The 13055-nt window shown below is 39.6% G+C and overlaps 1 protein-coding gene across 4 annotated transcripts; it reads right to left on the reverse strand.

Annotated features, from left to right (window-relative positions):
* Positions 1 to 1032: 1032 nt before the first annotated feature.
* On the reverse strand, positions 1033 to 10415 carry LOC115574075 (lysosomal amino acid transporter 1 homolog). Of its 4 annotated transcripts, XM_030405328.1 has the most exons (9): positions 10226 to 10415; positions 9872 to 9916; positions 9522 to 9788; positions 9292 to 9421; positions 8111 to 8198; positions 6011 to 6120; positions 5702 to 5803; positions 4175 to 4360; positions 1033 to 3707 (listed from the first exon to the last, which is right to left on the reverse strand). In XM_030405328.1, exons 3-9 carry the CDS (start codon positions 9722 to 9724, stop codon positions 3591 to 3593), a joined length of 936 nt encoding a protein of 311 aa, XP_030261188.1. In that variant the 5' UTR covers positions 9725 to 9788; positions 9872 to 9916; positions 10226 to 10415; the 3' UTR covers positions 1033 to 3590. The 4 variants fall into 4 exon arrangements, with proteins under 4 accessions (XP_030261188.1, XP_030261180.1, XP_030261169.1 ...); XM_030405320.1 differs by lacking the exon at positions 9872 to 9916; XM_030405309.1 differs by having other exon boundaries at positions 9522 to 9916.
* Between the last annotated feature and the right edge of the window lie 2640 nt (positions 10416 to 13055).

The following is a 13055-nucleotide window of genomic DNA, read 5'->3' on the forward strand; positions in this document are numbered from 1 at the left end:
CTCGATCAAAAAACTCCCAGGCCCGTGAGGGTAGGTGGAGAGTCTGGAGACTTCCCTCCTCTGAGAAGACTGTTGTGATCCTGTGATAACATCTGAGGACACTGTAAACACATACAGCCACAAGAAGGTTCCTGAGACACTTCCTGCCACCCTGCAGTAGCTATGAGTCATATTACAAGACCTAGCCTAGAAATGTAAAAATAAAACTGTTTGTAATATTCTATTCATTTGTAATCTATATGATGATGCATTTGTTTAATCTACAAGTAACACTTTCCAGAACATGTATTCAAAAGTTTCAGTGCATGAATGAAACAAGCAGCTGTAACATACAGTGTAAAAGTCAAATCAACCCACCAACATGCAGGGGGTGGGAGTAACTGATTACATCTACTCAGTAATTAATTCATGCTATCAATTCTGTAATTTTACTTGGGTTTCAGCATGCATAACACTGTGTAATCCATTTAGTTTCTTTTAAAGGTGCAAAAGTTTTTGAAAGCAATTTAAATCAGAAGAGAAAGATCTTCTTGACTTGTTTTTTTATGCCTAGACGAACTGAATAAGCTCTTTGTTGACATGACTGAATAAACAATCTGACCTTAAAGGGCAACACAATTTCATTGTGTTTAACTTTGTTTACTTGTGGCGGACCCTACCACCTTCCTAGCTTCAAACATTTTCCTCTGAGAATAGTTTAGTTAAATCATAATAAATAATACATCTCAGAGTTTGTATTATTAACTCATTAATATTGTGAATATATTCAAATTCAGTTTTTATTTCTTCTCCCAAACTACATAGTTCCTCTTTAAAAGCAACTTGAATTAATATCGTAACCTTGAGTAGAGACTTTCACTACTCTTCATTAAAAAGTAATTGTCAAAAATGGGGGTTCATGGTCTTTGACTGTAAGGAGGTTTAGTCTCGTGTCACTACAGACCAGAGCCTTTGATCATAATGTGACATTTGATTTAAAGAAATGTGTCACTGTTTCTAGGCCTTCTTATTAAAACGACATAGACAAAGATCTCTACTGAGGATATACCATATATTGCAGTTTATTCAGGTTTTGTACAATATACATATGGTCATTATCATACATATAGTGGTTTTCCATACAAGTAATATCAGAAGACATCATCAGTCAACAAACCCTGGCACAGAGCTTAAAAGTACACTATAACTGGCTGTGTAAGGTTAAATACTAAAAAATGAAAATTTTGTTTTAAAAAAAATACAAATAAATAGCAATGGTGTCATCATTAAAGTAAAACTACAGTAATATAAATACAACATGTTCAACAATATACTGTAGCAATATATACAAGTACTTTTTGGGGCTATATTGAAAAAGACTCATTAAGAAAGAGAAAAAGGATCAAAGTATGACTCGTGCAATACAAAAATAAGTTATTGGTGAAAATTATTTACTCTTATTGCATATATTTGCAAATAAATTTCCTTTTCAGTCATTAAAGTCAGAACAAATCCCCCCTTATTTACATATTTCCATATTATTGCATCATCTGACAGGCTGAGAATAGAAAAAGGAACCACTCATGATCTACTTTGTAATTCTGTTATTGACCAACATATACTTGCGTGTCTTTCTGAACCAGGTGCTACAACATAACGTCTATTTTCACACAAAGAGAAATAGATCACATCCACACGATACTGAGGTAGAGAAATGTGCAGCTCTCTGCAAGTGAAGTACTTCAGTTATGACCAGGTTAAACAGTGAGCATGACATGCATACTATGCAACAACATTTGGCACAACACCGATGTGCAGTTAGCTTTGCTAATCATATAAATGAATTTGAAGTGCTCATTTGGCTCATCAATAAGGTTATAATCTATGTGTTTTGTGTTACTCTGTGAATAAACATATTGAAGCTAATAAGGTGTTTTAAAAATACATTTGACCTGACGAGAGCATCCTCTGTTTTTAACCCAATGACAGAATACAAAACATCTTAAATGTGCAAACTAATTTTAAATCTCATCACTTTATCAAGTCTACAATAAAATCACATCAATATTCCTGCCTTCAGATAAATCAGAAAAATAATGATCACTCCCTCCTGTTTTCTCTAATGAATGTCTCAAAATGTCATGGAGATGTCACAAAAGAGGGCACCGTTACTGTTAATGCTACTCATAATTCTTAAAACTGAAAGGGTAAATAAAGATAACAGGTTCCAAGGCATTTGATTAAAATAACTTAATTTAAAAATGTTTTTTGTTCTAAAATGGATATACAGTGCATTTATCTTTCAGTCTAAGAAGGCAAAGACGACAGACGAGAAAAAAGGGCTCGGACCAAGAAATGCTACATCAGTTCTCGAAGAAGAACTTAGATGTCCACATCCTGTCTTCTAATGTAATACTAACTAACTAACGCGTCTTGTGTTCTAATGTTGGACAATTTCCTGTTTGCCAAATTCACATATTCATGTTGGTTCCTCTATTACTGGGCTCACACTCTTTAATTCATGGCACTTAAATACCAAACGCTCCCCATAGCATGCATCCTAGTTTATTACTTAAATCCTCTATGACAGGATTACCCTGTCAAAAGTGTGTAAATATAACAGGCACTTAATTCTTCGATAATGCCTGCATTTGTGAAAAGACATTTGGGATTAAACCTCCCACTTTGGGTTGTGTGTGGTTTCCAGTGGCAAATAAAATTAAGTATTCCACCCAAAATAAAATAAGATGAGCCAAGAGGAAAAAGTTATCAAAAATGACAGCACTCATAACCAGAAAAAGATTGCAGTGATGCCCACTCACATTCTAGGAAAGAAATGAACTGAAATCTTTCTAAAGTGGTCCTTTGCTTAGTCTTAAAGAGGCCACATTATTCTATTTTTCAGGTTCATACTTCTATTTGGGGGTCCTAGTAGAATAAGTTTACATACTTTAATTTTCAAAAAACACGTTATTTTTCTCATATGGTGCATTTCTGCAGCAGTGGGACATCTCGCCTCTGTTCAATCTTTGGTGAGAGTTGCACATAGGCATTATTTAAGGAGCAGGATGTAACCAATCAGAGGCAGAGTAGGGCGGGTCATGCCAAGCAGGGGAGTGTGATCTAAAATAACGCTGCTACAGTAGTAGCAACTGTATGTCTGCTGACTAACTGGAGTGTATATATTTTATAATAAATATATAAAAATATATATTCATATGACACCTGTTACATAAGTCAGGGAAGTAAAGGCTCTACTCCAACCAGGTGTTTCAGGCAGTGCAGGAGCATTGTTTTCTGTGAGAGAGTAACTCCCCTTGGCGTGGACTTTTAACTTTGCAGACCTTTCAAATGCACAAAATGCTCCAAAACACTACCAAGGAAAGGCAAAAACCCCAAATTCATAACATTAATTTTTTAACAAAAATGTATTCACCAGACCTTTTCTTTAGCCTTTCCAATCCTTTTACCTCATTATAGGTTTCTGTTCTCTGCAATTGTTCTGAGTAAACCAATGATGACCGACAACACAACAGAATCATCCAAAACAACCTGTCGACTGACTGGTCCATTTTCGATCAAGTGGCCCATGTTGGTGTTCACTCTGTGTCCTATAATACTGACAGCTCCTCGTCCTCACACAGGAGAGGTTCCACTTCTGGGACGCTGAGAAGTGTGCTGGTTTTAGGAGAGCAGTTCTTCCTGTATATGACAAACTGGGCAGTCACCTTACCAGGTTAAGGCTCATACAGAATTATACAGATTATAGCAATATTATCTTTTCTTCAGGCAACTACTGATTTCTCAGCATGAGTAAAACTCTTCATATCGTGTTTTTGTAAAGCAATTGTTTTTGGCATTTTGGGATCTTTCGGCTACAGCTTAGCATCATATGTAATTTGTTCAATTCGAACAGAAATCAACTTTTACAACTTTTAATTACTTACAATTTGAGGTTAAACGCTGGTTTTGTGCTACTCTATTTTTTGGTTTGGCACCATCACTTTCTGAAGGTTTTAGTATGAAGTTCATACTTAAACGAGCAGACATCACAGTGGTACTGATCCATTAAACCATTACTGTACAGGCATGTGGCATGCAAACTCAAATTTGTGGTCAAACATGTTCACCAGTATTTTAATTAAGGCACTTATTTGACATTAACACAGCAGTTACACACATTGCAAAAGGATACAAAGAAGTCCAGTATGAGGACTCCCAGGCTGCCAATGAGCCAGGCCAGATGTTTGATGATGAAGTTCCGTTTGGAGCCCTTCAGGGCAGGCAGGATCACGATAACGCTCAATCCATATGTCCCATTGCCCATCATGGCCAGGGCAAACAACAGGTAGGAGGTGCCCTCTGTAGACTGTCGCTGGAACTTGAATGGATAGAGTTCATTTCATTAACAAACTAACAGCAGCACAGGACTTGCACTGGACTTGTATGTAAGTATTGTAGAGCTGCAACAACTAGTATTGTATTGCCAACTATGATAACTGATTCATCATTTCAACCAAAGAAATGTTGCATGTGCTGGGTCCAGCTTTTTAAATGGGACGATTTGTAGCATTTCTTTGTAGCCTACCTTGTCAAGAGTCTTTATTAATATTTTGACAGACTAAATGATTAGTGGATTAACCATTGAAATAGACTTATTATTTTCAATGAATATAACATCTTCCTCTTAGCATACATATGTGAAAACCCGCAGTCAGAGAAAAAAGAAAAAGGTGAGGTACTATCAACCACAAGCCAGGTTTCTGTTTCACTCACAACAATTAAATTGCTCTCTGTGTATTTGTGCTCTATCAACAAACCCCCTGAAGGGAGGATAACCAACAATGAATTAATTCTGCTAACAAGCACTGCATTGTCTGTGGCATGGCAGTGGACAATGAAAAAACACTGTTAGTCAATTTATGTGTCATGTGGTAGGCAGCAGGAAGGATGTGTGTTTTGTCAGTGTAACTGAAATACACAGGCTAACCGAGTTCATCACCTGCATTATACACACATCCTCCCAATAGTGTGAAACCAAAGAAACACTTTAACCTTGACTCAGTGGTGGAGGTTTATAATGTGTTTTGGCTACTTGCCTGGTGACACATTGGACCCAAACAACACTGGGTAACCAAAAAATGTGTTTACTATCATAAAACTGAAGGTAATCAGTGTTATTTTAATTTTTCCACCAAACTGGATGAGTAACCTGTCACTAGAAATGATATAAAGGTGGAAATGTTTGGGGTTTCTGCTGAAAAACAAACATGTTTGAACATGCAGGAATTCCCACGGGGCAAAGCTGAAATGATTTACAACAGGCATGGAGTGTGTGTGTGTTTGCATGTGTGTGCCCAGAAATACTGGCAATGGCGGGACACTGAGATGATCCCCCATCTGGTGATTAATGGCTGCATTCGATCCAGGATGTTTCCCCAGCACAACAGCACCATTGTCTTCAATGTCTGGTTCCCATTTTGACACAAATAAATCTATAAACAAGCACACAAATCCCACCACCCTCTTCAATCACAGTCACTGTTTATGACGGACTTAAAAATAAGTTCAGTTTTCCATGGACCCCTGAGATCAGACCCTGAGAACGCCGTCCAGGATCTCCCGTCAAGATCGTGGCACTATTCACATGCGAACCATGTGATGAAAAAAGGAAACTAACTCCAACATCGCTAATGAATCAAACCTACGAATCATCACTTACATTTTTATAAAGCTGGGGGAAACGTGAGCAGAGGTAGAAGACAGATGCCAGGTATCCACATATATAGCCAGTGATTTCCACTGATTTAGAGGTAGCTGGACTCTGGCAAAGATGAGGAAAAAGATGTGAAAGGGTATAAACATAATACAATACAATCACAATCTCCAGTAAAAACATGAATTAATGTGTATCTAATAAACTTGAAAATATCAGAGGTAAAAACAATGCACATTTGATTCATGAACACTTCTATCACCTGCACATGTGCACACACAGATATGCATATCACACTGCACACAATCCACCTACCTGGGTGTCTAAAGTTGAACTATTGTCTATGATGAGTTTGGGTAAAGCCAGGAGAACTAACGTAGCAGCGCCACACCACATGAAGCACAGCCACTTCAACACAGGGCTTTCTAGAGCACGCACACAAGAATCAAAACAGAGAGACAGTGAGGACACACAAATTATCCCCCAAAACAAATCCAACTCTTTGCCTGAGTTGATATCCATCTAAGGTTCCCATAAATAGCGTTGATGCGCATCTTTTCACACTACACAAGTGCTAAAAGGTTCCAGAAACTGGGCTAAAGTAAAGAATATAGTCATTCTGGTATGTAAACATTAGTCGTGCGGTCAAATGGATATTTAACTCAGTTCTAGTAGAAGTGGAGTGTGAATCGAATTGCCCGGACTTGTGTTAACAATGTGGGTGTTAAAAGAGGCTCAGTTTGACTGGTTTTGCAGGTCCATTACAACAGGGCTACCTAAATACTCATTCTCCCCACAATACTGTCCAGGAATAGCTGCCAACAAAGCTCCGCTAATTTGGTTATAAACATGTCTCATTTTCTACACAGTATCTTAATGTTTCTCTATTCTGTTCCTGCGGGCCCATGCCCTGGATGTTTTAGATGTTTCTCTGCTTCAGCACACCTAATTTGAATAATGAGCTTGTTGTCAAGCTCTGCTGCCGCCTGATAAGGATCCATTCATTTGAATCAGGTGTGTTGGAGAAGGGAAACATGCAGGGCAGGAGGCCCCCTGGGACAAGACTGAAACACTGGTATAACTTCATCAAAACCATTGTTAATCCATTTAAAAGCTTTTATTATGCAACAGCAAAATCTGGTAATGTTGGATTTTCATCAGCAGTAACTTAACACGACTCCAAAATCATCAGAAAGCGAACATTCCGTTTTCGTTTCCGCTTATCCGTGAGGGTTGCGGGATGTTGCCGCTTTTTCCCCCCTAAGGGGTTGCGGGGCTTACTGGGGCCAAATCCAGTTTCACTCTATGGGCGTAGGCCAGGGTTCACCCTGGATGAGTCGCCAGCTCATCGCAGGACCCTTACTGATGGCAGTGGCTGCCTTCACACAAGGTGCCAACTGCACATCAGGAGCAACTTTGGGGTTCAGTATCTTGCTCAAGGATACTTCGACATGTAGCTCAGGCCCGCCCTGGGGAGCCGGGATTCGAACCAGTGATCTTCTGAACACCAGTCAACCAGCTCTACCCACTGAGCTACAGCCGCCCCGTGTTGGGTCCAACACGGTGCAACTTAGTAAAACTGGTAATGGAAAACCAAATCGGTGTAGCATGGTTTGACTTGGCAAGTGCAAGTGGAAAAGCTCCATTTAACAGCTCTGTGAAGGGCTTTTTACACTGCGTAATCTCATGTGTGTCATCTTGGATAAGTCTTGGTATGATTATGTGTCATTTAGCAGGTATGCACTTCTGGCTTCAGTGGTAACCACTAATAAGTGGAACGGTTGGATCTGACCCGGTCATCTCTGAGGTGAGCTGTCTTTTGACTTCATAACAACACAGTTTTCTCATGTCTGTTATTTATTTATCTTATCCAATCCAATCCACTTTATTTATATAGCACAATTTTATTATTATTATTATATTTACATAATGTAAAACTACTACTACACCAGCCTTTGGTGGTGTGGTCAATTTGTAAGCTTAACCATTAATGTGAGGATTGGGATCTACCTAATCTTAGTATCTCTGGGATATATTTCTGTTGTGTGTTAATGCTTACACAATATGTCTGATAACTAAGTATGATGATCCAAATTAGAAAATGTAAACAACCAGATGTGCAGGTTTTTATTTTCTATACATCTTGTGTACAGTTTGTATGGCTGTATGTGCCAGAGATAGTGACTGAAATTAGATTTCATCATTAACAAAGTTATAAAGCCGACAGTGTGCTGCATCCAAAAAAGGCTTAACTTTCACTACATGCAGTTCAATTGGAAGAGTAACTGTGTCAACAGCAGGAAATATTTCCTTCCTCATAGTCATGCTTTTCATTTATCTACACAGTCATGATATGGTGACTAACACAGAGTCATCACTCCCCAGCTCAAGAACAGAAATAATGTTGGGGCTTACTTCTGCTGGAGCTGTTCTTGATTTTATAGTAGAGAAACTGGGAGATGAGGATCAGGTCTGTGAAGATGTAGAACACCACAGTAACTATCTGAGAGAGAGACAAAAAAAGGAGTCACAGTTTAGTTAAGATATTAGATTGTTAAGTATGAGTAAATAAGTTCACACTGTTGAGTGGTTCCTTGTATAGAGACAGGGCTATTAATGAAAGCTAGATGAAATGAGAACAAACTTTAAATGACTTTTTTCTCATAACAGCGCTGCAGTGAGGGTAATATTCAATTCCGACCAATTCAGGTAAATGTTCTTTCAAATTCAAAACACCTGGAGTCTTGTGCTGTTGAAACATTCTCCTATCTAAAGAGAGTAAAAAAAGTGACCACAAACCGCAACAGTTTTATACAAACAATCAGTGTGAGCTATACAAACACAGATGTGAAAAAAGCCTGCAGCAAAAGATGGCCTGAACGCAGCCTGTCTGAATGTTATGTATTAAGCACTAATTCCTGGGACAAGAGAGGAAATGGCTGAGTTCTGAGTTCGCAGCACAGACGGATACACTCCAACAGATCAGCTGCTAAGAGTGAGTCCAACTAGGCGCTTGCACACCAGTCAGCCACAACATTGAAATTTAATGATGAGTAGAGAACACTGATCATCTTGTGACAATGTTCAGTGTTCTGCTGGGAAGCCTCGGGTCCTGGCATTCATGTGGATGCCACTTGACATGAAACACCAACCCAAACACTGCTGCAGAAGTAGCACACCCCCCTTTAGGGCAGCGTTGACCTGGCTTACTAATTCCTCGGATCCAAACCTGATCGCGCATCCATGGAATCTCACTCCGAGTCGTTCCATGGATGCCCCACTGTGTATCAAACTTGGCTCTGACCCATTGAGGCACAGAAACTGGACCTTGGGAGTGTCATGTGGTACCTAGCATCAGGACTATCTTTGTAACCTTCCTCGGGCCATTCTTCAAGTGTGTCGGGGCGCATTTCATGCCTATTGCCATGACGGGGTGTGCTTGGTCTGCAGCAGTGTTTGGGTGGGCGTTTCATGTCTAGTGTTTCCCAGCTGAACACTGCATTGCAACCAAGTGATCGATGTTATTCCCATGCAAGTCCTTTAAATGTTGTGTCAGATTAGTGTAGGCCTGGTTGAGGATGTGTGTGTGTGTTCACCTGAATGGGCAGCTGGCTGGTGAGATAGCAGCCTGCAAAGCTGGTCAGGTCTCCACTGAAGAGGAAGAAAAGAAAGCCAAAAGACATGGCCTCCTCCACTTTACCATTCCGATAGGCTTCAATGACCTGCCTAGATAGATAGATAGATAGATAGATAGATAGTTAAGTTCGACCTTAAGATGTTTCACTGGTTTAAGAATATCAAGACATCACACTTATCTAGGACTTACGGTAAAGTGGAGAGCAGAAAGCAGAACATGGATATGAGTCCTATCACCACGCTGCAGTACTCCCACACATTGTCCACACACTCCTCCAGCAGGTACAGGATCCACGGCGTCCCGTTGACGCACAGCGGCCTGCTCAGCGCCGGAGCTGTCCAGTTGGCGGCGGACACGTCCACATTCTTCCCGGGGAAACGCGCGGAGGCCATGGCGAGATAGCGGCTCCGTCAGCCGGCTGCAGGGGTCTGAACTCCTTCCTGCTGCTAGCGGCGCCTCCAAATTGTGAGCAGACGCGTGTGTTTATTTTGGCAACAAACCCCAAACCTGTAGAAACCAGGTCTGACACACCTGCCTACCTCATAAAACAGACGTGTGATGACCGAGTCTGTCATTTGACAAGTCTGCAAGTAAAAGCAGATCATACGTGGAGTACAAATGAACAGCAAAAAAACTGTTGGAAGTGTTGCAAATTGTTTAGAGTTAACCCCAAAATAATTTTAACGCCTGTATCTCGGACAACCTTTCTATTTTAGTGAAGCAAGCGTAACGTGGATGGTCTATTTACGTTTCAATAAACACCAGGCAGGCTCAATGTAGCTCCATTTGCATTAGCGGTCCAGACTGTGATTGTTTAGGCAAATTTGCATTGGACTCGAGGATATCATGCTAGCAGACAAACGTGCTAAGGTTAGCTTCAAGCAGCCGCTCACCTGACGAAACAGACTCGGTACAGACTGCAGAGTATTTGTGGGTCCGCGCGAGCTGTCCCCACATCCTCACACGTTTCTCTAAACAGCGTGTTTGGCCTCTGAGGAAGATTACAGATTAGCTCCCGGTGTCACCATCAGCATCCATCGCTGTGTGACGTCCCTCGAGCGTCAAGACAACCGGAATGACATCATAACATCCTGTGAGAATTTTCAAAATAATGTCCTTACAAGGAAATATTTCAATAGTTGAAACATACTGATTAACACATTGAATATAAGAAACTTCACTCCTGAGTAGTTGGTGCCAAACAGTGTTTTATTATATCTCTCATTTACACGTCGGTCTATATACATGTATAGTGGACTGAAACTGTCAAAATCAAGAATAAATAATGAAGTATATACATAAATCATCAGATCAATTAATGTGCCATTAAATTCACCAAAAGCACAATTGAAAGTTAACGAAGGCATTAATTAGTTTATAAGAATGTGACATCTTGCTATTTCAGCTTTAATTAGTCTCTGTATGTATTTACATTTGTATAAAATTCAGCTACAAATCAACTTTTGCATTTAATTGTCAGTTTATTTATTTATAAATTGCATTGACTGTACAAATAGATGGCATGCAGTAACAGCAACAGTTTGGCCCCATATATACTGTAAAAGAGAGATAAAAAAATATTTCCGTTCAAGTTTTCTGCATGGTATTTAGATGTTGCAGTTTCATACGACAGGTTTCATTTTTACTTTTCATCAGGAAATGCCTGAAGCCACAAGCCAATAGAATATAATTTATCATCTCTATTTTATAAATGTAATTTAGTAAGTAACGTAATTCCGATCTTTTAATATAGACTTCCATCTTCTGACGTCTACCAGTCCACTAGGAGCAAGGCGTCAAATCATGCGCTTTTAATTTGAAGGCAGAAGTGTCTCTACGACTTCTTCGAATTTGACGCGCCGGAAACTGCACGCATATTATCCAGCTTCACTATCGATGGGTGATGACTGGGAAATACCGCCCCCTACTGGTCACATGGGCCGATGATCAGCGCAATCTTGGAGCCAAATAAATAGACAAATACAATGAAGTCAGGTCAAAAACAATTTTGAGGCTTACCTGGAATCTTTTGTCCTTTTGGTGGAGCCCTCATATTGTTTTCTTCATTATTTTTGTTTTATTATAATTATTTATTTCAACAATACTATAACTGCTACTGCAGGCGGTACTGGTGATAATTATATATTTAAGGCTCAGAGTGGACTTTTAGCAGAGATATGTAACAAGGCCTTTCATCTTTTCCTCTAAATAGTTGCAGCCAGTAGTCTCATTATGGCACTCATGCAAACATTGAACGGTATGTCTGAGCTGGGAAAAGGGATTAGAGATAACTTTGGTTTGGAATGCAGCCACGAAGTCCCTGAGCCTCAACTCCTCTCTCTTAATCCCCTTTGTGGTACCATGCTTCCTTTTAGAGCTCATTCCCAGGATCATTACATCATGATTTCAAGTATTGGTTGGTGGAAATAAGATGACAGGCTTATTTAGAGCAGGGGTGGGGAACCTCTGGCCTCCTCCTCGCGGGCTGGACCAAGAGGCAATCCATAAGTACACCCACAAAAAATTAATTCAGTGAAACTATCATCGCGTCGTGTACTCGGTGATTGACAGGTGTCAACAAGGAGAGGAGATGAGCGTTGAGTAAAATGGAACATGTTAGAGAAGAGAGACGACAAGAGGAACAAATGACACTTCGAAAGCTGCAAGAAGAATACGAGCAAAAAAGAGAAAACTATGAAAACTATGAACTATGAAAAAAACTATGAAAACAAAAGGAAGAGGACCGAATCAGAACAAAATGAGAGGAAAAAGAACCAAGGAGAACCATAAGAAAGAAGTGGAGTGCATAAAGAAAAATATGAAGAGGCCAGAAATACAGCTGACGAGTTTAATGAATTCAAAGAGAAGTAGGAGAAGGACTTTGCAGCTCTGATAGACAAACACATTAAGGAAGTAACAGATCTGAAGCAACAGCAAGACAAAGAAATGCAGAAGCAGCAGGAAGAATATGACAGATTGAAAGACCTTTCATCCCATAAAGAAAAACATCTGAAGCAAGTCATGGATCAACTACAGAACAAACACAAACAAGAATAGACTGACTTGATACTGCAAATTCTGACCCAAAAGAAAGACAAAAGGAAAAAAAAATAAGGGCAATGCAAGATGCACACACAAAAAAAGCTGGCTAACCTTGAAAAAGAACTTTTGGTCTTAAAGAGAAGAGAAGAAACAAATAGAGGAATTAAAGAAAAAACATGATCAAGAAATTAAAGCTTTCGACAAAGCACTTCTGACCCAAAACAAAGAACACCAGAGCTTAGAAACACAGAGAAGAGGAGTTGGAAATGAAATAAGAGATTGCAACCCAGCAAAAACAGAACCGGAAGGAACAATTTAAGTAATGGTAATTTAAGACAATGGCATGAACAAGACATAAATGAATCCAAACAGAAAGTTTTGGATGAAAATGACAAAAAAAAGAAAGAAAAAGTGAGTGAACTACAGATGAAACACGACGAAGAGATGATTTTGTCCGCTGCGACTGACCGAAGATGGTCAAAAGGAAGAAATAGAACTGCAAAAAATACACAGAGAAGCTGTATTCCTTTAAAACCACTCCCTGGTTTGTGATCGAACAATTTGCACCTTATCAGAGGTGTCCTAAAGTGTACAGAAAAGCAGAGAAACACTGAACAGCCGTTAAAGACATCTGAAGCAGCTAACAACCCATATGAGATCAAGCGTTGTTATTCTGTATTG

This window comes from Sparus aurata, chromosome 2 (assembly GCF_900880675.1).
Source record: "Sparus aurata chromosome 2, fSpaAur1.1, whole genome shotgun sequence".
Classification (NCBI taxonomy): Eukaryota; Metazoa; Chordata; class Actinopteri; order Spariformes; family Sparidae; genus Sparus; species Sparus aurata.

Excerpts from the sequence above, each read along its gene's own strand:
- LOC115574075 (XM_030405320.1), bottom strand. The coding sequence starts at position 9,724 with ATGGCCTCCGCGCGTTTCCCCGGGAAGAATGTGGACGTGTCCGCCGCC. Across the intron at positions 9,422-9,521 it reads TTTCTGCTCTCCACTTTACC|GCAGGTCATTGAAGCCTATC; the intron begins GTAAGTCCTAGA and ends CTATCTATCTAG. Across the intron at positions 8,199-9,291 it reads CCAGCCAGCTGCCCATTCAG|ATAGTTACTGTGGTGTTCTA; the intron begins GTGAACACACAC and ends TCTCTCTCTCAG.